At 41.7% G+C, this 24,677-nt stretch overlaps 1 protein-coding gene across 1 annotated transcript in view; it reads left to right on the top strand.

Annotated features, from left to right (window-relative positions):
• NELL1 (neural EGFL like 1) overlaps positions 1–24,677 on the top strand; it is a 560,206-nt gene that overhangs the window by 108,322 nt on the left and 427,207 nt on the right. Inside the window, exon 5 of the mRNA XM_056851927.1 lies at positions 10,230–10,326. Coding sequence (XP_056707905.1) covers positions 10,230–10,326 — 97 coding nt within the window. The remainder of the gene's footprint in view (positions 1–10,229; positions 10,327–24,677) is intronic.

Genomic DNA, 24,677 nt, shown 5'->3' on the forward strand with positions numbered 1-24,677 from the left:
AACTTGCCCTTGAAAGAGCAGATGGCACTCCTGCTCACACAAAATTATGATTTCCAATGGATTTTCTCTTAATCTGTAGCATCCTTCATGTCCCATGGATCTCACTGGCTCTTAGGTGGATTGTGGCAGGAAGGGGGCTAAATTGAGTAGGAGCTCTTTCCATCCATTTACTTCTCTGGACCAAAAACCAGGAATTAGTGGTAGAACACTGCAGCATTAGTCAGGGACAGGTGTTGTCTCCATTCCAATAGAATAGAAAGCCGGGGTGGTGTAGTTGTTAAGAGTGTTGGACCAGTATCTAGGAGACCCAAGTGGGGTTGCCAACCTCCAGGTACTAGCTGGAGATCTCCTGCTATTACAACTGATCTCCAGCCGACAGAGATCAGTTCACCTGGAGAAAACGGCCACTTTGGCAGTTGGACTCTATGGCATTGAAGTCTCTCTTCTCCCCAAACCAAACTCCTCAGGCTCCGCCTTAAAAACCTCCCACCGGTGGCGAAGAGAGACCTGGCAACCCTAGACCCAAGTTTGAATCTCCACTTGTGCCATGGAAGGTCACTGGGTGACCTTGGGCTGGTTACACTCTCTCACTCTTGGGCCTTTGGCCGGTTACACTCCTAACCTACCTCATAGGGTTGTTGTGAGGATAAAATGGAGGAGAGGAGAATGATGTAACATGTGTCACATTCCCGCCGTGGGTCTGTGTATTCCCATATGTGTGTTGCGTGTTTGCCTCCATGTAAAAAGTGTTTTTTTTTCTTCCTGCCACCCCAAGGTATAAAGCCCAGCCTCTCAGTAAACCAGTGCCTTGGGGAACCCTGGTAAGGCAGCCTTTGAGCAAGTACTTAGGGCAGAGCTTCCAACTAACTTAGTTGCCCCCGTGAGCGCGTCCTTTAGCATTCAAGATCTGTCTTAGTGTGGGGGTGAGATTTCAGGCACAGCCGGCCTTCTTAGATATGAAAGAAGCTTATAAAATATTAAACTAGAGCACATATATTGGTAATAGCCATCATAGTAAGAGATACAGATCTAAGGAAATAAAAAGGAAAAACATAAATCTAACTTAGCTGCATCATGCTAGTTACTTTCAGATGGAGCAAGCACCCCCACCCAATTCCCGCATCTCAGGGTTTCGCATGTCTGAGCTGAGCTCCCCTTCTTCTCATCTCTCTTCTCACCTCATCCTTCACTTCCACTTCCCACTCCCGAACAAAGGAAGGGTTGACCATTTAACCCTTCTGCCTGCTGAGGTAAAAACTTCCCTCTCCCAATCCCAAGTCAGATATCTTGCTCATGTGACTTCACCTGCACCATGCCTAATGGACTGAGTGTTATGATGCTCATCCATCAGGTCCTCTTGGGCTGCTATGCCAAATGGTAGATTTCAGACTGAACCCAGTTTCTATTTCTCATTACTTCCCCCACTTGGGATAATGAACAGTTTGCTCCCTGCTAGGCCTAATGCAAGGACTCTCCCGGCTAGGCCTAATGCAATTGCTCAGGAACCCCCAATCATAACAACATGTAGATTGGTTCTAAGCTCATGGCTATCACTGGGAGCTCATTCCCAAGCCTTGCAGCAGCTGGGGACAGCATGGCCGCAGCACCTCCACAGCACCTCCAGAAAGGTTTCCCGGCTGCTGCAAGGCTTAAAAAAAAAAAACCCCTTTTAAAAACAAAAAATAAAAAATGTCGGAAAAGCCCCATTGAAAACAGCGATGCTGCACCAGGATGCTGCTGGAGGGGGTGTTCCCGGACTGGAGGGTCTTTGGAAGTTGACTACCATCAGCTTTGCCCCTGGGAATGCCACCCCCATGGCGGTGCTGCATTCCTCTTCTGGGATTTAGGTCCCGGAGAGACTGTGGCGTTGGAGGAGCAGCGTGCAGCTCTGCGGCGCCCAGGCCCTGACGGAACTGCCCCTGCTGCCAGCCTAAGTGCCTCTTATTCCGTGATAAGAGGCCGCTTATGCTTGCGGTGGGGGTCACGCTGCCTCCAGAGAACTTCCAGCCCCCCCACCTCAGGAATTCACTGTATATCTTGGGGTGGTGAATTTCATAGTTGTTAGTGTATTGTTGTTATATTTGTTACCCTCAAACATAGTGCCAGTCTACTTCAAGTTGGATATCTTCGAGTATCGGGTAATATTTTTCCTAAGTAATTTTAGCTCCAGCTATGTACTCAGTGAAACACTGGATGGATATTCTTGGTTCCAGTTATCTGCATCAAGTTCAGAGAGACTTAGAGAAATATGGTCCTCCAGGCATAATCTTCATAAAGAAGTATTTCTACATACACTCTGTTCACAGCTCTCCCTGCTAGGCCTAATGCAGTTGCCCTGTACTACTGGAAAAATCTAGAGGATTCATAGCGTTTTATGAAAATTGTATTATGACCTTTTTCACTGGTGGGCTTTGTAATTTTCAAAATTTTAATTGATTTGTAGTCTGTAATAACAGGTAATCATACTTCAGCTGTTATCAGCATATCAAAAATACGTTAACACAATTAAATTTGAGATCTGTTAAAATGACTTTAAAGTACAGCAAATCCTTTTTTTAAAAATTTGTCTGACATTATTTTAAACCCTTTTCTTTCTCCCTCTGAGCCAAACAATAACTTCTTGATTAAATAGTTGACAGGTACTGTTGTTTTTCCAAATTCAATAAAGAAAGCCTTTCTTCAAGATCTAAATTTTTTATCTAAATTGCTTTCTTTTGGGGGAAGATTAGGAACTTCTGTAGTATGGCAGGAGTGCGGCACATGGAAATAAGAATTTCCCCAAGGCAGATGATTTGTTTTGAAAGAATGAAAGCTGAGAATCTTGTCCGTTTTGTTTTCAGATACTGAAACCTGAAAATCTTATCCATAATTCAATGAAAATAAAATTGAAGTGATTTCTAAAACCCCGCGATACTATTTTAAAATACTGTTTTAAAAAGCACTCAGTATTTAATTTTTTTGTTTGTTTGGGATGAAGTAGCCGAATGAAGCAAAATGCTGTCAGGAGCACCATGATTCTTGATGGCCAACTCTGGGTTGGGAAATTCCTGGAGATTTGGGGGTGGGGCTTGGAGACTGCAGGGGATTGGTGACAGAAGGGACCTGTCATGGTGGAGCAAAGGGGGAGAGGCGATCTCACAGGTACGAGGGTCCAAGGCCATGAAGTGCTTTGTATGTGAAAGCCAATACTTTAAATTGAGCATGGAAAGTATTGATCAGAGTACTGGTCCATGTGCTCTAACCATTTGAAATCCTCCTCAGTTTCTTAGTGACTTCTGAGATACCAAGCATTGACCACACACTTTCAAGCCTTCCTTTGCCGCTCAAGGATCAGAAACAGTCAAGATTATCATGTTGCTGAAGTTGTAAATTGGTGCCAAACTCTGTTTGCTATAGCATCATAGAAAAACCTTTGTGGTGTCTTGTACATGAAGTTCAGGTCCACCCACTTGGTCTCATAGTGTGCGTGACAAAAATATACATTTATGCCTATAAGATATCAAGGATAAATTCTGATATTTCTATGCAAAATACTTCAGCTTCTTTTGTTTGATGGTTTGTCCCATTCCCTGCCATAAAGTTGAACAGTTATGGCTGTCATTATTTTAGGCCCATTGATTTTTCTACTTTTGTTTTTCCTGCTTTACCCCTATCACTGTCGTTCTCGGGTCCTTGTGGTTCTCTTCTGCTTTATCTGATGCATTCCCTCTCTTAAAGTAATTTTCAGCTACTATCAGTCGTCTTTGACTTGTCTTCCCATAAAGTCTGCTAAAATGGTCGGCAGTTCAATTTAAGACCCATCCTTTGAACTGATTGGGAAGGCAAGGGAGTTAATATTTCTCAAAGCCCCCTTTTTGAAAGCAACATAGCCTAATTTTATTTTTAGCCCTCTTTGGAAGATTTTCCTCTGGTTTTGAAAGGTATTCATTAGGGTTGAAATTGTATTCCAGCTAAGGTACTGCAAGGCTAGAGTCCCTGTGGCACAAAGGTTAAATCACCTGCATGGGGTCTAGTCATATTTATCATGACTTCCACATCATTCAGTGTCATCATTCCAAGGCCTGTCCATATGTAAGTAAATCAAATGTCAAGATTCTTCCAGGGGCCTTGCTGCTTCCTCTCTGTCTGTCAGGTCGTTTCCTACAGTGAAAGAGGATGGGACAGGAAGTGAAAAGAAATACTGTATCTTGCAGGGAAACCATAGCATTAGGTATTCTGTATGGGTTACTCAAGAGGGGGCCCCTCCTGAACTTATCACAAATGTTTTAAAAAATAATGTATAGTTTTGAGTCCCCCCTCTTGAGTAACCCATACAGGATCAAATTCTGTAAAACCTTGTACAGATGTCATAAAATACTACTTGGCTGAGTATCTTACAGTGCAAAGCTCCTTCTGTTTTCAACTGTTATAAGGTAAAGGTAAAGGTCCCCTGTGCAAGCACCGGGTCATTCCTGACCCATGGGGTGACGTCTCATTCCGACGTTTTCTAGGCAGACTTTGTTTGCGGGGTGGTTTGCCAGTGCCTTCCCCAACTGTTTCAACTGTTAAATGTCTCTAAATCAAGGATTGCGCTTAGCATCTGGCAGTCACTTGGCAACTGTCCTTCTTGAACAACTGGTTAGTTTTCCATTGGCATGACTGGTTTTCCCTCTCGTGCATTGCCAGATGATGTTTCCTTCATACAGTGGAGATAATAGGAGAGGCTGGTGTTAGTGCAAAGGAATTTTAAATGAATTAACAGCACAGCAGGGCAATTTCTTTGATGTACTCAGCTTGCTGCCAGTTTTAAATTTCATTTTTAGCCCAGGTTATTCTGTGTCTCAAAAGCAGCTTCTCCAAATACTGCTGCTGTCTTTGTCTGCCTTTTCTTTCCCCCCCCCTTTCCTCCTGATATCTCCTTAATGGGGTGGGAGGGGAAGGGGGAAGGAGAGAGAGAGCGAGAGAGCGAGAGAGAGAGAGCTGTGCAATATTTTTTTTATTTATTTAGAATATTTAGATACCTAGTTTCTCCTGAGCATCTCAGGGTCCAAGATGGGATCTTCCTTTTTGGTTGCTCTCCCTTTGACAACTCAGCTTTGCCTCTGAACACATGGGTGCTACCTTTTGACCCTGTGTGGGTGGGCTCTGGACTGGGCTCTGTCCCTACGTAGCCCCTTGCCAGGTGTGCCTTCCAAGAACTGGAAACCTAGCAAGAAGATTCATGAGATCCAGTGTAACCTATAGACTTGCTTCTTTCCGTCTTACAGTAGAGCTGTACTGTGGCTTCATACACTCTTACCATGCCTGGTTATTATTGAGAAGATTTATGTAATGCAATATGTCATACAGAAACAAACGCCTTGCATAAAAATATTTATTAAATTAATGCTAACCTGTTATGTATGAGATGAGAGCCTGCCAAATAGTTCCATATTTTGGAAGTGTATCCAGCTAAATAAGCAGTACTTCCATTGAATGCAAACACAAAAATCTGAGAACCAATCTGGTGTGCCTGGGCCACAGTTTTAAATTCTGACAAAATACTATTTGCTTGAAAAGTCAAGGTATTTGGAAGCAAATAGGAGATTTGGTAAATGACAACTTTCAGAATTTTTGAATGGTACTAAAAGACTATTTTTGTTTCCCACTTGAAGTTCCATTTCCTTGTGAAATGCTCTTTGTTTTTTTTTTAAATGCCACATTTTAAGAAATGTTTTGTCTTTCTAGTACTATTTAGGCTTCAGTTATATTTGGAGTATAGATATGTCTATTCCAGGGAAAGTGTGTAGAAGAGTGACATTAATATCTGCACACTCAAGGCAGGACATTTTCCCTGTCCTGCAGCATCCCTCCAAGTCCCCCGCCGGTTGCTTCTGGTGTCCCCCCTGGAGCAGCATTTAGAACATTATTCTGCAGCTATCCCTTGTATGCTTTTTAAGTCTTGCATTTTAGGGCCAAACAACATGTTATGATTTGCAAAAAACTTGGATCCAACTCGGGTTCTCCGCAGCCACATAGGAGCTGCAGGGGAACAGCCTTTAAAAATAAAATAAAAAGAGAGCCCAAACAGGCTCAGAAGGCCAGTGTGGACAGAGGAAGGGCTCCTGTCTTCCTCTCCAAGACATTTTCCTGCTCTAAAATAGTACTGGGGGGGATTATTTCCCTGTTTTTGCTGTTCCCTGTGCACAGAATACTCCCCACAGAGCAGCAAAAATGGGAAAATACCCCACCACAATCATACACACTGTTTTCGCACAGGAAAACAGCGAAGGAGGGGAGGCAGGAGTCCTTCCTCCCCCCCCCCCGTGGCAGTGTTCCAAGCCTGTTTGGGCACTCCTTTATTTTAAAAACAAACAGTTCCTTGCAGCTGCTATGAGGTTGCAGGGTACCTGGACCCAACACTTTAAAACACGAACGTGTAGTTTGGCCCTTAGTCCTGGCAAGCAGATTGAAAGGACAATATTTTGTCATTCATTGGCAGTTACGGTATGAAATGTGTTAGGACTATTTTACAATATTTTACACCCATGACTAGTCCTGGCTGTCTCCGGGTACACTTTTATGTGGGGCGGTAACAAACACGAAGCCTTCTTGTGCTGAATGCTCTGTCTAGCCTCAAGTAGAGCCCTTTCCCAGGCCTGCTAAATGCACACCCTCCCTGCCTGCACTATTGGAGACTAGGGTTGCCAGGTCCCCTGTATTGATCGGCGGGAGGTTTTAGGGGCTGGGGTGGCCGTGGATGCGCGTGGATGCACGCACATGATGATGGCACGTCCAATTTTACTTCAGGAAGCGCCTAAGCGCCGCGGCCAATTTAACACTCAAACCCCCATGGGCGCTTCCGGATGTAAAACTGGAAGTGACGTCGTTGCATGCGTGCGTGGCTCATACGTTCACTGCTCTGGAGCAGCTGGGTGTATTGGTGGGCAACCACCCACCTGGCAACCCTATTGGAGATGCCAGAGATATTTTGGGTGCTAAGTATATGTGAAGTATGGGCTTTTCCTAGGAGGGGGACTGGGTGAGTACAGATAGCCAGCCACAGTTCTGATGACCACTGCAACCTCACACATCACTGCCACCCATTCTGGAGATCACCTGGCTTACACAGTATTTCAGTGCATTGTGTATATGTATAATTTCTCTGTATCCGACTTGTACAATGATATTAGGTGCTGCTGTTTTCAATGCACTCTATATTATTAGCAAAGTGAACATACAGAATTCTACTACAATAACTCAAATATATTTTGTGTCAAAACTGAAAACTGACTGGTTTCTACTGCTTTCCACGGTTCTAATGGCAAGAGTTACAACAAACGCCATATGCACCAGTGAGCAGGAGGAATACAAACTTTCTTGATGCCAGTTATATGGGAAAAGGTACCTAAAGCTTATTATGGTTAATCTGAACGGCTGCCTGAAGAAGAAGGCACACAGACGCTTCAGAAACATAATTAGACCAAAATGACACTTGGAGAAAAATGAAGAATCCTTTACCACTTAACACCTACCTTATGAATAGGATTTTCTAAAACGATGCCAGGAAGGAGGGGTTGTTACAACCTTTCTTTCGTAAAGGGCAAAGCCTTTGTTAAATTTTCAACAAAACCAGAGAGAAACCATTTGGGTCTGTGCCTCATTTGTCTTCCTTACATTGTTCTATTGAGCTGCAGCATAATACATGTCGATTTGTATGCTTTACATTGAAAAATTCATTCTTCGTATGTCATTGAAGACAGATATCGTACATTCCTTTTAGAACTTTTTACCAGGCCAGATAAATAAAAATCCAATACTCTCTCATAAGTAGTGTTGAGGAGAGAAGTACATTCCTTTGTTTCAAGCTTTGGGGCTTTTAGATGTTAACAGTTCTTTGTGGAATATTGACTCATTTTCTGAAAGGGCTAGATGTTTTCCAGCAAGGGTTGGCAGCTCTGGGTTGGGAAACACCTGGAGATTTGGGAGGTGGAGCCTGAGAATGGCATGGTTTGGGTAGGGGGAGGGACCTCAGCAGGGTATAATGCCATAGAGTCCACCCTCACAAGCAGCCATTTTCTCTGGGGGAACTGATCTTGGTCATCTGGAGAACTATTGTAATAGCGGGAGATCTCCAGGTGCTACCTGAGGTTGGTAACCCTACCACCAAGTCATGAATAAAAATATAGGAACCATATATCTAAGCAGATTTATGCCAAATAAAGGTGTGATTTGATTTGATATCTAAGTAGATTTTTTAAAACACCAGAGTGTCATTCAATGGCTTGTTTGCTCAGTGAATGGGTCAAAGGCTTTGTTCAGTCTCTCCAAGGAGTACTGTAATAGAGGTTTAATTGTGTATTTGTTACTGAAGAAGTGGGGTGCTTACACTTTAAAATATTGATACAGATAATATATACTTTCAAAGCTACAATGATCTCTAAAATATAGACTCAAGCAATGGTAATATGTTTTGCTGCTCAAAGAGGTAAATTAGTTTAAAGGGAAATACAACCAGGTTATTACCTAGGCTTAAAAAAAAAGCTCACTGCAGCATTGATATTTTCCAGCTTTGAACTGTTTTTTGTGTCTTGGTGTTTTGAGGAAGTAGTGTTGATTATAATTATAGTGCAGGTAAGCAGTCACTCCCCATAATTATGTGAATAACTCTTTTATGCTGTGTTAAAGTTCTTAAGCCATACATTTTAAATAAAAATATTCCCTGTTTTCCTGTCTGTTCCTTTTTAGCTCTCCCCAACCACCCCCGTTACTCTTTTGTCACCTTTTTCTTTTCAAAGACAGTGTGAAGCCTGCATATACTCAGATAGCTACTACTTACTGCTTACAACTAAGTGGTGGCTTTCTTAAGGTCTCTTAAAAACCCTAGTGGTCATTCTAGGCCTGATGCTAGAAAGCTAGCTAAAGTGTAATGAAAGGATAAAGGTGTACTGAGTTATGTTGGTTGCCTGATGTTTCTCTTTGGAGCCTGATTCTCACGTACATTTAAATATATATCTGTGGTGCTGATTTTGGTTGAGGGCAATGAGATAAAAGCCTTTCATCCAATTCCTGTTAAGTGCACACATTGCAAATGACAGGAGTCGATGTGTTTATTCCAGTACACTTGACTGTCTCGCTGCTATGGATTTGAAAGGATATATATTCCCTTGGGTAAAGTATTTCATTGCTTTCTTCAAAGCTTTATTTTAATATTCCTGTGTCATTATAAGGCAACACTTCATGGTATCACAGCTATATATAAGTAAGGGCTAGCAAACAGGAACTGAGATTGAACAAGTGGCTAAAATTCAGAAGTATACGGCTCTGCTGTTTTGGTTTGCTGTTGTCACTGTAGTTTTTCTTGGCTTGTTTCCATTTGCAAATGTAATAACTATTCTTTACTATTTTGGGTGGGGGAGTGAGGTTAGAATCTTTAAGAAAATACTAAGGGCACTTTTACACAGCCCAAATAATGCAGTTTCAATCAACTTTCACTGCACCTTAAGGATCGTTTGCAAGTGGATTTTGCCAGTTCACACAGTAAAATCCACCTTCAAAGTGCAATGAAAGTGGATTGAAACTACATTATTTGGGCTGTGTGAAAGTGCCCTATGTGTCAGTTATTTGTTACAGTTATCCTTTAACTACAAACCACTGTGTTAAACATAGTTTTTTCTCTAACTTACATTGAGCATATTGCAAGTAGTAGCTCTCATGAGCTCATTTTATCTTCTTTAGGCATCTTTGTTATAGAATAGCTCTTTTTTATGAACTCCACTTCTTGGCATTTACAATAACCTGTAGCTTCATCTGGTCATCTGTTTGGTGGTGTATTCTAGATGTACCTTGACCTGGCTGTCCCAGGTGGTCTGATCTTGTCAGTTGTCAGAAACTACTCAGGGTCGGCCCTGGTGTGTACTTGAATGGGAGACCACCAAGGAAGTCCAGGCATGCTACGCAGAGCAGGCAATGGCAAACCACCTGTTTTTATTCTAGCTGTATCTGCAAATATTTTTTTTTACAGTTGTGAAGTTAGAAATAGAGCATATTTAATGAATGGTTGTAGGTGTGTGTGTGTGTGTGTGTGTGTGTGTGTGTGTGTGTATATATATATATATATATATATATATATATATATATATATATATAGTTTGTGTTGTGTGTTTATAGATCTACAGTCTTTTATCAGTGAATTTATATTTTAAATCTTCTCTAATTCTAAGTTAAAACAAAAATTCCGTTGAGGCTAACTATAGCATTTTGCTCTGCAGGATTTATGAACGTGTTATAGACACCCCAGAAACAAATCTGAACCCAGGAAGCAATTTGTGGCTTGGACAGCGTAACAGAAAACATGGCTTCTTTAAGGTAAGCTTATGAAACTGTAGCATACATAATTCATTCATGTTTTGCCTCATACAGCTGTAGTTCATTGGTGTTTCGTATTGTGGACATAGGGCTGAGCTGTGGGGTCCTTTTGCCTAGGTAATAACCACCCACCAAGGCAGAAAACCGCCCCCCGCCAGTCACCTGTAGACCCCTGGATCCCTGAGTTCAAATGATGCACAGAGACTTTTGTTGGGTGAAAACTGGCCACAACTTTATTGGTTACAGCTCTAGGCATTGGCGTAGATCCAGGCTTCAGCTGACCCGGCTGTTAGAAACTGAGGTCCTCCTGCACCCAGCCCGCATTCTAGGTGCAGCCTGAGATGGCAATATGTGGGATCCACGTGGATGGAAGCCAGCTGTGTGGTCCCTTGCCACTTGGAAGGAGGCCATCCTCACAACTCCCAAGCTGGGCATGTACCAACCAGGCCTCCCCCCCAACCCCTTATTGGGGTCCCCAGAGCGGAGGAAAGGGGGTACGCAGGCCGGCTTTCCCCCCCAACTGGATCAGGCCCCATGTCCAAACCGCTTACCTCTAAAGTTGTGATAAGAGAGAAAAACAACATCAACATTTTTACAAACCAAGGGAGGGTGGGCAGGACAAAGGCGAGAGAACTGAAAGAGAAGCGATGAGGCAGCTCCTTAAATACCCGGCCGGAGGACCTGAGTGAAAACCTCTGGCAATGCTCCAGCTGGGGGGGCCCTTGCCCATTGCCAGGGCCTGATTGGCCCATTCAAATCCCCCAAGCCAGGAGGCTCCCTCCCCCAAAGGGCCCTGATTGGCCTAAGGAACTTCGGCTAGGGTGAGAAGGCAAAGGCGCAGAGAGGCAGCCCAGCATGGCCACCATTTGCCCGCAGCCTCACCAACCAGCTGGAGGGCTCCAGCCACATGGAGCGGCAGAGCTGCTGAAAGCCACCCAAGGAGCCCCTCTGCTGCCCGCTGGCATTTCAGAGAGCTGCCACCCGCCTGCTCCCTCCCCCCAAGGTAGGCTTTTGGCCCCCCCGCCCATGCCAGAAAAATGGGCCTCCTCTGAGAGGAGGTGTGTGCCTGTGCATGTGTGAGTGTGTGCTATCACTAGAGCAGTGAATCTGACTTCAGCTTTCAGTGTTTGTGCATAATATTTTTCGGATGTGAGCCGTTTGAGTCATTTGGGGGTAGCGTGACAAAACTGAACCTTGATACTGCCTGGTAACATGCTGTCTGAAGCGAAAGTCTGTTCTGGTTATATAAAGATACATAAACTATGAATGACATCTCTTGTGACTTTACTTTTTCTTTCACTCACAGCTTACTTTAAAAGCAAGGGCCTGCCTAGTACTGAGGGCTGGCTTAAAACCATATTTTCAGATACAGAAGTGGAAGAAGTTTATGTATGAGCTGACAAGAGTACGCATTTTCCCCGCAACAATTTGCATGAGCATGGGGTGTTTTTTTTTGCCATGCTTATCTGTATCACACTAGGAAGTTGAGTAATCCAATCAGCTCTTGCGTTTTCTGCATGCAGCTGCAGCCACAGTACTGCTTCACCTGGAGATTTTAAGCTATATAAATCAGACTGATCTTTCTCATCCTGAATGAGAGTAGGTTGGCTGTGATGCTCCATTGCTGAGGGGAAGACATTCTGCTGTATTGGCTGACATGTTTAAATTACTCTGTTTTAGGGCTGAGGCATAACAAAAATTTAACAAAATAGATCTTTTCACAGATGCATTTCCCCCCTCTTTTTCCAGCTGAGATTCTCATATTCTCATACATATAGAGCCAGGTCACTGGGCTTTGTGTTTCACTGTGATATGAAAGCTGATTTTTTTTAGGTCAGATGGCAGACTTAAAATTGGCATAACTTGCCTTAGTATAGAAGTTGCAAGTTCTTTTTTAATCCCTTCTAATTCTAATAATTTTGGATTCTCTAGGAGGATCCAATTTTTAATCCAAGTAAAACAAGCTGCATGATAATACATTTTCAAATCAGGTAGTCCCAACCCTCCTGTTTCCTTTAACTCTATTAAATTATTATATGCAATTCTGTGTCTTTCTTTACCCCAGATGAACCTCATAATATCCTTCTTCCAATCTTCAAATATCTGTGCTCCTTTCAAAATTGGTAAATTTTGAAACAAAAAATGCATTTTAGGTAACATCATCATTGGCATATAAAAATCACTTCTTCTCCTTCTCCTTCCCCTTCTCCTCCTCCTCCTTTTTTAGCCTTCCAAGTCTGGTTGTCAGATTAACATATTTTCAATAAATATACTTGCCTGTATTTTCTTGAGATTACCATAAATTTCCCGTGGCTATATGGCCAATATACTCAACTTCCATACATAATGTTCAGCTGTCAAGGAATCTATGTTTAGGTGGTGGCAGTGATGGAAATGGCTTTAAGCAAACTAGACAGAATAGCAAACACAATATTGTCTAGGTGGCTCAGTCAGTAAGAATCCTATAATGGTTTTAATATGATGCAGATAACTTTTATGTATGTTTGTTTTTTCATGTAAAGAAGGTGGATAAATTCCTCCTTTACCTGGACTTTATTTCTCCATCTTAACAGCTGAGCTGTCACTGTGAAGTGAAATTGATGGCAATATTTTATTCTACAGCTGTTGGGTTTTTTAACCTCAGCTGCTACCCATAATTCTGCAGATGGTAAACATATGTTTATGGGCTCATAGCAAAAAAAAATAAGGCACTTGTATTGTTTTTTCCCATTTTTAATTCTTATTTGATACAGACTGCCCTAGAGTCTAAGAACTGAGGGATATTATGCATTTATAAATTAATATTTTTACGCCGTAACACTTTGGAAACAGCGGGGTAGCTAATGATATGATAATGAGCTGCCAGTTTTTATTGATCATAATGAAAGTTGAAAAGTGTCTTTCCCCCCTCTATGTATGCTTGAATATTTTACTAACTATCTGCAGGGCAGAAATACATAATTGGTTGTATTTTTAAAGCCTGCTTGAGAGTTTCACAAGCCTTACTTTTTGTTGTTGTTATCCACTGAAGAGCTTATGCTTTCGGTAGTTTATAAGCTATACACATCCCCTGTTCATATATTTACATGCTCAGCAGGACCTCTTTTTCCCTTTCAAAGCAATTTGTTTCAGTGTTTTAGCATATAAAAACCCTATTTTCCTTAGTGTAAACAGAGATCTGCAGGGAAATAAGAGTGTTAAAAAAGAATTAATATTTTTTTATTTTGTATCTGTAGTAGAGCTGTGCTAGAAATGGTATCTAAAGTATCTAAACATTATTATGTACATTATGCTAATAATAGTTATTACAAATCTAGTATGAGTTTAATAGTATACTTTGCTAATATGTTTGCAATGTATCTTCTGCCTTTCTTAAGGGAAAGAAATCTACTAAAATTGTATCATTAAAGCACACTTGGAGGAATCATCCAGTGTTGTCCTTTTTACACTTTGCTGGAAATTTTCTGATAGGAAGCTATGATCCAGTAGTGTCAGAGGTCAAATTTGGATGTTTTTAAAAAATGCTGATTAGCTCCTTACTGAATTATATGGGATCTTGTAGTCCAAAGTGCTTTCTGTTGGAAGATCTGACTGAGGGCAACCTAAGGCAACCTTGCCTTACCAAGACTCTGACCTTACAAAGGAGTCAGCAACATCAATATATTTTTACATTAGTGGGAGGTAAGGATGCAGAACGCATCCTGAAGGTGGATGACAGAGTGAAGAACAAACAGATTAAAGAAAGAGTAAACATTCCATTCTTAGGTTCTTGTAGGTTATCTGGGCTGTATGACCGTGGTCTTGGTATTTTCTTTCCTGACGTTTCGCCAGCAGCTGTGGCAGGCATCTTCAGAGGAGTAACACTGAAGGACAGTGTCTGCTGTCACTGTCCTTCAGTATTACTCCTCTGAATATGCCTGCCACTGCTGCTGGCGAGACGTCAGGAAAGAAAATCCCAAGACCACGGTCACACAGCCTGGATAACCTACAAGAACTTATAAACTCTGACCGTGAAAGCCTTCGACAATATTCCATTTTTACCTTCTACACGAGGCAAAATAATGAATTATTCTATTAGAAATGGAGTAAAAGACAAAGTATTGCGTGTGTGTTGACCAGTCATGTTTTGGGATGGAAGGTCTATATGAGTACTGGGAACAATATCCATGTCAGAGTAGAATAACAAAGCAAATGGTGTAAAAGGGATTCAAAAGCTGAGTCTCTTCAGTGGCATAAAGGCTCTGAAGCACTGTGCTGAAACAAGATGAGGGGAAGTCTTAAGCTGTCCTAAGCTCGCTGTTGCAAGACCCACTTCTCTGGTAAGGCTTTTTCCTATGAGATGAAATGGAGATTCCACTCACAGTATATGTTTAGGTTTAATTTCACAAGGGCAAGATCAGAATGCTGAAGTCATCAGGACTGTTCCATATCTAGTTAATTGCTTTCAAGAGAAAATGCAAACTTGTGTTTTTGGCTCTAAAAGCCCCGAAAAGTCTGTGGCATACTTAACTCCTGCAAGTTCCCTTTTGTCCTTAACATTTGCTGGGGAGGTCCGGTTGAGGATACCTCTGCTGTCTGCAATTTGGTGAGAACCAACAGAGCCAGGGCTTCTCAGTTATTGACACTCTTGCTGTGGAAAGCCCATTTGGCCAAGTCACTCTTGTCTACAGAAGAAACCTTTTAAAACATTTTAACATAACATAAAACATAAAATATTTTAGCATAACATCCACATCGAAAGATGTCATAGTCCTGCTGTATTCCACATTGGTCAGGCGGCACGTAGACTACTGTGTGTAGTTCTGAAGGCCTCAATTCAAAAAGGATGTGGACAGGATGGAGTGGATGCAGAGGAGAGCAAAGAGGATGATCAAGGGCCTGGAAACCAAGCCCCACGAGGAAAGGCTAAGGGACTTGGGAATGTTCAGTCTGAAAAAGAGGAGGTTGAGCGGGGACATGATTGCTCTCTTGAAGTATTCGAAGGACTGTCAGAGGAGGGCAAGCAGTTGTTCCTGTTGGCAGCAGAGGACTAGCAATAATGGGTATAAATTATGGGCGGAAAGATACTGGCTGGACATTAGGTTTTTTTTTTACAGTAAGAGTAGTTCAGCAGAAGAATCAGCTGTCTGAGGAGGTGGTGAGCTTCCCCTCACTGGCAGTCTTCAACCAGCAGCTGGACAAACACTTGTCAGGGATGCTTTAGGCTGATTCTGTATGGAGCAGGGGGTTGGACTAGATGGCCTATGTGGCTCCTTGTCATTCTATTATTTTTGTTCAGGTGGGCTGTTGGCTGCTGCACATAGGGTTGCCAGCCTCCTGGTGGGGCCTGGAGATCTCCCTGAATTATAGCTGATCTCCAGAATGCTGCGATCAGTCTTCCTAGAGAAAACAACTCTTTGGAATGTAACTCTATTGAGGTCCCTTACTTCCCAATCCCTGGCTTCCCCATACTCCATACCCAGATCTCCTGGAATTTCCCAATTCTTAGCTGGCAATGTGATCTGGATTGCCCAGGTTAGCCTGATCTCATCAGATCTCAGGAGAGAAACAGGGTTTGCCACCTCTGCTAGACTCTTGCCTTGAAAACCCTATAGTGTCACCATAAGTCAGCTGTGACTTCACAACATTTTACGCACATGGAGCTGGCAACCCTATGTGCATGGAATTTGTTATTTTCAATGTGAACTGTTGGCTGAGCTAATTCTGTCAAATCTGTTTTTTAATTTATGATAGATATTGAGTTTGTTGGATTTTGTATTGCTTTATTGTAAAGTGTGAACTGACAATGATACCCATAAAATGGAAAAAAATTAGAAACATGGCAAGAAGCGAATATAACTTTGATTTATAAAGAAGGAAATGATCCATTATTACCATAATCGTATAGACCAATCTCATTATTAAATATAGATTATAAAATCTTTACAACAATTATGGCTGAAATACTAAGAAAACGTATTTGAAATTTAATTTATGAAGATCAAATGGGATTTGTTCCAAAAAGATAAAAGAAAGACAACGTTAGATATATACTGAACACTACTGAATATATGAAGAGAAAAGAAGAGAAGACTGCGTTTATGTTTTTAAATGCAGAGAAAGCTTTTGACAATGTTTCTTGGTCAGCTTTAATGAAAGTTTAACAGAATATGGAATGTGGAAGAGAATTTTTAAATTGGACACAAAGTATTTTTACAAAGCTGCAAGCTAGAATTGTAAAAAAAAATAGATCTCTAATGGAAAATGAAATAGCAAAAGGTACACAACAAGGATGGCCAATATCATTAATATTATTTATTTTAGTAATGGAAATATTAGCTACAAAAATGAGACAAGATACAACAATTCATGGAATAAAAAAAAGACGAAGAAGAGTCTAAAACGAAGAGTTATGCAGATGATGTGATCTCTGTTATAAAACCAAATATTTCTTTAAAAAGTACAATGGACAAAATAAATGTCTTTGAAATCGATTCTGGAAATAAATTGAATTAGACAAAGATAATGCTATTAATTGCATAAAAAGAAGATGAAGAAGAAATAGGAAAAAATAACAGCATTTACTGTTGCAAAAAAGCCAGTAAAATATATGGGAATATATGTAATGACATAATGATAACCTCTATAAAGACAATTTTCAAAGACTCAGGAAGATATGCAACAATGGAAAAGTTGAAAATATTGTGGCTGGGAAGAATCTCTGCTGGGAAGAATTTTAAATGTATTTTTTATCCCTTAGTCTGGCCAGAAAACCTTACAGGGCGATGCGACTGCACCATCCATGGCCACCGTCTTAATACCTTCCCCCTTACAAATGGGCTCCTCGTCCCTTAGTTTTACAATTGAGATCTCCAGTGGATGCTTATTGTGATAGTAACACACGGCTGAAAATGAACTATATAACTGATGAGAACATGATGGATAAACAAGGGAATATAAAAACCTGAGAAATAATCAAAGGAGAAAGAAAGGTCATCTCGTGGTTGTTACATCATCAAATGACTTCTAAATTGAGAGAACTAATAATAAAAGAAAGTGGATATTTAAGAAGAAAGACGACTTTTGAACAATTAATTATGGGAGATTTAAGATATTTACTAGGAAAAATGTACAGACTGTTATTACAATATGATACTGAAACAGAGCACGTTAAGGAATGCACTGCCTTGGAGGGTGGTGGAGTCCCCATCTTTGAAGGTCTTTAAGAAGAGGCTGGATGGCCATTTGTTGGGAGTGCTTTGATTGTGGGATCCTGCATGGTGGGGGGAGGGTTGGGGTCACTGGGGATGTGGGGGGGAGGTAGTTATTAATTTCCTGCATTGGGCAGGGGGTTGAACTAGATGACCCTGGTGGTCCCTTCCAACTTTATGATTCTAAGGACTATATGATAAAATGGATGCAAAATTTTGGAGAAAGTATACACATGAGTTAATGGAATAATTGTTGGACTAAAGAAATAAAGTTTATTGAATGTCAGGTATTAGGAGAAAACTGGTATAAAGTGTTCTTTAGATGGTACATCACACCTAAAGATATAGCAAAAACCAACAAAGATTTTAATGGGAAATGTTGGAAATGTTATAATACAGATGCAACATTTTATCGTATGTGGTGGACATGTAAGAAAGCAAGAAAATATTGGATAATGATACGTGACAAAATGCAAAAGATTTTAAAAATTAAGTTTGGGGTAGACTCTAAAAGTATGTTATTAAACATTTTACCAAGCAATATTTCAAAAAACATACTGAACCATTTAAGTATATGGTGGCAAAAAGTCCCACTACTTCTTCAATGTTTTGTCACTTCTGACTGATTAACAGTGCTTTCCTGAGCTTTAAGGGCGAAAGCGCTTAAGAGGCCAGGAAGGTGCTGCACCGGTGTTAGGGTCCCCTGCCCCAGCTCCATGCTATTTACGTCGGTGTTAGTGGGTTTTAGGGTGGAGCCTGAGGAGGTTTTTGGGGTGGAGCCTGAGGAGGACGGGGTTTGGGGAGGGACTTCAATGCCAGAGTCCAGTTGCCAAAGCCGCCATTTTCTCCAGGTGAGCTGATCTCTATCAGCTGGAGAACAGTGGTAATAGCAGGAGATCTCCAGCTAGCACCTGGAGGTTGGCAACCCTAAGTGGAGGGGGGGTTAGCTGGAGGATGGTGAAAATGAGGAGGGGTGGAGACAGAAATAGAGAGAGAGGAAAGGTTGAAAGAGAAGGTGTGGAGGGAGAAAGAGAAGGGGTGAGGGAAGATTGACAGAGAACAGGTGGGAGGAGAAAGAGACAGAGGGAAGATTGACATAGAAGGGGGGCGAGGAAAGAAGCAAAGGCCGGGCAGGGGGATGGGGGTTTCCAATTGTTAATAGATAATTGCAAATAATTTTGCAACAGTTGCCTCACTTCCTGCTCATCACTATCCTAACCCCAGCATAGAGCTCCTGTTTCTTCTCCTCTTTTATGCTCTCACAACAGACGAGAAAGCCATACAATGCTCTTGGGCTTCTGTTTTCGTTGCCCCTGCTGCTTTATTACACCAGCACCTGGCATAGCTAGCTTTTTTGGCATCTGGTGTCAGCGGAAGAAGAAAAGCTCCCATCACATGTTACCATAGCCACGTCCTGGCTATCCTGACTCCTTGTGTTGGCTTTATAAGGTTGGAACAGCCAGTGTCAAATTTCACCTAATGTTCAGTTGTGTAAATATTTCTTTCTTTCTTTTTTTCCACAGTGGAAAGCTGTAATCTATACCAGAGGTTTACAGGGAAGGGCCCTTCTTTTTCAAGTCATTTTTCTTAGTGAAAATTATTCCCCCAAACTGTTTCATTTTCATTTATTTATTTAGACATTTATACTACATTTAATCTTCCACGTGGCCTCAGCACAGGGGAGCCCTTGCCAACACAGCAGCAGTCACCCTACCTTAATCCTCCTCGGCCACTTCTCTATAACCTTAAGCCCCTATACATTTGTTTGCACCCTGCACCTTCCCCAGTTCTGTTCCCCAGTTTCCTTTTGCCCCCTGATGCGAGAATTCTGCAAATTCTCTCCCTTGAGCTCTTTGTTTTTTTTTTGGACTCCTCTGCCTGCTACTTACCAAGCAAAGCCAGAGTGTGTAATAGGAAAAATGTACTTAGGACAGTCTCAGACAACACACACACACACAAGTAAAGCATATAGGTTTATTGAACTTAAAGAGGCTGTAAGGCAAAGAGAAAAATAATACTTAGACAGATTTAACAACATCCCACATAGAGACTGATACACAGACAGACAGACAGACAGACAATCAGAGCTGCTCTGGGTCATTCCAAAGGAGAGACAGAATGATTTCTCCCTGAGAAGGACAAAGGACTGGACATTTGGACCGCCCTTTTATAAGCTGGACCGTGAGGAGAGGGTCTCAAATGACCCCTCCCTGTCACATTCTTTAGGAAATGAGTTTCCACAAATCATGACTAAAATTGTTTAGAAATATCTTGTTCCATAATAAGTTTGCTATGTTCAGGCCTCTGATAAATCTTGTTCCGTCCGTCACCCAATGTTCATAAACAATTTCCTCCCTGCGTAAGCAGGCACTCTGCTGTCCGTTTTAAATGACCTTGTTACCCCTGAACATAATTTCTAAATACCTAATGTGTTCTGGGTGACTAACTATTAGTAATGCAAATCTCCTGTTACTTTCTAAGGTCAGGATCCTAATGGAAAAGTTGGGGTCAGCTAAAGGACTGCTTTCTGAAAGCCTTAGTCAGGTTGTGTGTGACTATAGGTTATGATATTAAGGTATGAATGTGGTTATTCTTAACCCAAACTCATTACAAACTAATATATTTAATATGAATGAATGTTCAATACAAAAAAATTCTCGCGACATACAAATTGTCCTTAAGTCCTATGTCGGTGCACGTGAGTACTGCTCCCTGCTTCCCTTTCTGGTTGCCAAACATATAGTTCTTTCTTCCTTCTGGCTTCTGTTTCGCACATCACTAGCCCCTTCTTGTGTGTTCGGTGCTGTCTCTTTTCTCCTTGATTCCTCTCTGAGGTCACCTTGACTGTTGCATCCAGAGTCCTTCTGGAGCATTGCTAATTCTTCCTTGTTCCAGGTGAGTCAGACCTCCGATGCTTCCATGGCATAGTAGGAATTTGAACCTGGGTCCCTAGTGTAATCTGAACTCTAACCACCCCGTTTGCTCTTACTTATGATGTGTTTACCCCCTACCCAGGTTTAAATCCCTGACTTGGATGGCCCAGGCTAGCCTGATCTCATCACATCTCAGAAGCTAAGCAGGGTCAGCCCTGGTTAGTATTTGGATAGGAGACCACAAAGAAATCCCAGGGTCACTATGCAGAGGAAGGCACTGGCAAACCACCTCTGTTAGTCTCTTGCCTTGTAAACCCCATAAGGGGTTACCATAAGTCGGCTGCAACTTGACGACATTTTACACACATGCATACAGAGAAAGGCAATGGCAAACCACCTCTGTTAGTTTCTTGCCTTGAAAACCCTATGGGCTCTCCATAAGTCAGCTGCAACTTGATGGCACTTTACACGGATACACAGAGTTGTTGTTGTTTTTTAAACCCAACTATTCCGGGGGATTTGTAGGTCATAATGGCTCATACTTAATTAGCCTGTATATAATTTCTTCTTACATGATTGTCTGCCTCAGATTGCAGCTGGGTCCATGGCTGCTTGGAGTGTGTAGGTAAGCAAAAATATCAGAAGAACAGTGTGGGTGGCAGCAGATGAAAAGGGAAGGGCAGATGCAGTTTCACACTTGGCAAACTGGATATAATGGGGCAAACTATACCCTGCCATTCCACATCTTGCTGAACTCTATTGCTTGAAGCTCTTTTATTCCAGCCCAGCTCTGGTACTCTGATAGGCTACAAAGAAAAGTGGCTTAATAGAGCAGAGCACAGCAAGATGAGGACTGGGCAGGTATAGTTTTCTCATTACATCCAGTTTGCTAATGGTGAAACTGTCTGCCCAATAAGATAAAGCAGGAAATAGGGGGTGGTTGTTGCCAGCACCTGCATCTCTATCTATTATTATAATAATGAATTAAGTCATAGGCTTAAAGGCATAGATTTCCTTGTTATTTCTGTAGTTTAACTCAACCTGCGCAAACCTCTCATTGGCGCGTCGACTGGTACTTTGTGAAAGCTGTTTCCTATAGCCATTGAATCTGAATTCTGCCAATGATCTGTGCTAATCAACTAATTAGCCTACATAATGAGAAATGCCTACATAATGAGAAATGCTTGAAAGCATGCCATTAACTGACCTGTGGATGGTAAACAAGCTGGCAAAGTATTACTTGTGCCCTTTTCTAGATGAACAAATACAAAATTTATACTTGATAAGTGGACAAATTTGGGAACATTTGTTTGAAAACACCTAGTGCTCCTTAGATGTGTAATATTCCAAAATATAAAGAAATATTAAAGCACACAAAAGTTTTGAGCTTGTTGAAGAAATTGGCATATATTTCTTCTTAATCAGAGATGGACAAAGTCTTACTAGTGAGTCAGCATGGAGTTGAAGTTAGAATGTCAGGCTAGGATCTTGGAGACCCAGGATCGAATCCCTGCTCTGTCATGGAATTTTGCTGGGTGACCTTTGGCCAGGCATTCCCTTTCAGACTAACATACCTGATGGGGTGGTTGTTGTTGTAAGGATAAAACTGCGTTGTAAGCTACTTCGGGATCCCCATTGGGGAGAAATGTGGGGGTATAAACAAAGTGAACATATGAAGAAGTTATTAAAGTGAAGTAATGGATCACTTCAGATATAATGCAAAAGCATAGTTTAATTAAAGTAACCATGTTTAACTGGTTGCCTGAACCCGCACCACCACACTATCTTAAACTATGAGATGAATCTGTTTCACTAACCACAGTTAGTCTTAACTATAGGATATGTTATGTAGGAACACAGTGTCCTGGCTTATTCCTGGTATGTTTTCCCAGCAGCCTACATAGTCACTTGTCAACAGTGCACAAAAACAGGTCTAATAGTTCCAAACCTCACCCTAACACCGAGTCTGCCATGAATCAGAATCTGCCATGAAACAGCAATGTGGTAAACCCCTTTCATATATCCCTAAGAGGGAAAACAAACAGCAGGGGAGAGGGGGGATGGAGGGCAAATCAACTCCCTACCCCAGTGTTTCTTGAAGCAACCTTTCCCCCTTTTTATATTCAGCCTATCTGAATTAGCAGTTATTACTGCTTGGTACTTCCTGTTCAGTAAAGTGCATTTATCATATGCGTGTTTTATCTTGTGAGTGGGAATGGATGATAGGTGTGTGTGCTCTTCAAAGGCCTTTTGTAGATCTGATGACTCCACTGTAGCTAAGAATGTGTCAAGCAGGTGGTGTTTTCTTGAAGATGAAAACATGCTGGAACATATGAATAAGAACAGGAGGGGCATGCGGTGTATGCTGCAAGTAGGATTGCCAGCTCCGGGTTGGGAAATACCTGGATATTTTGAGGGCAGAGCCTGAGATGGGTGGGGTTTGGAGAGGGGAGGGACTTCAATGCCATGGAGTCCAATTGCCAAAGCAGCCATTTTCTCCAGATGAACTGATCTCTATCAGCTGGAGATCAGTTCTAATAGTGGGAGATCTCCAGCTGCTACTTGGAGGTTGGCAACCTTAGCTGCAAGCTTCTTGCATTCCTTTAAGCAGAAGCAGGGCAATTGGGGAGGGAGGTGGTGTTTGTGTGTGTGAAGGGGTTATGCGGAAAAAGAGAGCATCTATTTCCCATGCTTTTTGAAGAGGATGACATTGACATGAAATCTTTGCTGCTTTCTTGGCTAGCCGCTGAGTGGGTGAGGGAGTAGATGTCATGGGGCCCAAAGCTGGACAAAATAAGCTTCCGTGTTGTTGTGTTGCTGGCAGCCAATGCTGAGTTGATGTGATGAGGCTTTGTCATCTGTTGGGTGCTGTGTCTCTGGCAGGTGCAAAAGCACGGAAGCCAGGATTTGCCAAGACCTTAGCTAAAATGAGCCATAGTTTTGTGTTACTTCTGAACCAACTCACAGTTGAAGTCTGGGTTCTCCTAGTCTCTAGCTATTTTTTGGGGCGGGGGAGAAGTTATATATATGTATTTAAGTCAATTATGTGTACATTTTTGTGTACATTATGTGTACATTTTTACATATTGATTGATTGATTGGTCACAGCCATCATTTTGAAAAAGATATTAATGAGTGTTTCCTACCCACTGTCATTTCTCATTATCCTTTATTATCCTTACTGATCTGTGTTCTCTGAGTCAGGGGGTTTGATCTGGTTATTGCCATTAATATTTTCAATTAATGATCGATCTTAAAAAATAAGGAGGAAGAATTGCTTGCTGATTATGTTCTGCTGTCTCAGTAAAAGAACCCATGAATGTTAAGTGTTGCTGCATTTGCAAAGCTTGGAGCACTAAAGCCTATATTTTATTTATGGTATAAACTCAGTATTCTGTGCAAGATGCAGTGTCCTCCATCTGCTCTGTAACGTCCATTCTGTCACACTTTAACTCCAGATCAGTATTTTCATTGTCAAATGATAGCCTTGACAATTTGCTTTTTTTTTTTTTTTGAAAAGTCCAAGATATCTTTTACATGTTGTGTGTGTTTCCCAATTAGGCACCTGTTCTGGATTCTGATAAAAGCCCTTTTCTGACTTTCAAAGTGTGTACAAAAAGAATACGTAGAGGTGAGAATGAGATCATAGCAGCAAGCTCTGCCCCTGACCTTTGCATTTTTATTGAAAGGCTTGTATAGCAGTGCATATTATGCGTGTGTATAGAAGTCTATTCCAATCTTAATAGGAACCTTGAAAAATCAGGCTTCCTGTTGGCATGGAGAGAGATGTGTATGCTTACACATAAGCACTTGGGGTCTATTTAGGTGTTAAAATCATAGAATAGAATCATAGAATCATTGGCCATTTATGTAGGGTTGATTTTGATGCTCATTCAAAGCTGCTTTTTAAAATCCGCCCTTTAAAATGACTATTTACGGTCTTGATGCGAGAGGAGAAAGTCAAACAAATTCCACACACACCCCACTCGCTTGCTCCTTACTTTGTTTGCATTGCCATTAGCACTGGTTGATTGCATAGCTAAGCTGCGGCTGCGATTTTTCATGGTTCCTTCAGTAATTGCTTCGATGGGGGGGGGGCGGAGCAAATACAAAAGGTTGCGTTAAAGGGTCTCTTAAGAAATGCGAAGCAGGTATGCGCTGGCTTCGCAGTGAAGGCTGGAATGATGGTTCAGTGTGAAGAAATAAAAAAAATGTGCCGGGCACTTCAGCCTGGAACGTGCTGCTAATTACCAAGCATAAACAGCCATAGAGTTGGAAGGGGCCATAC

Source organism: Euleptes europaea, chromosome 6 (genome assembly GCF_029931775.1).
Source record: "Euleptes europaea isolate rEulEur1 chromosome 6, rEulEur1.hap1, whole genome shotgun sequence".
Taxonomy (NCBI): domain Eukaryota; kingdom Metazoa; phylum Chordata; class Lepidosauria; order Squamata; family Sphaerodactylidae; genus Euleptes; species Euleptes europaea.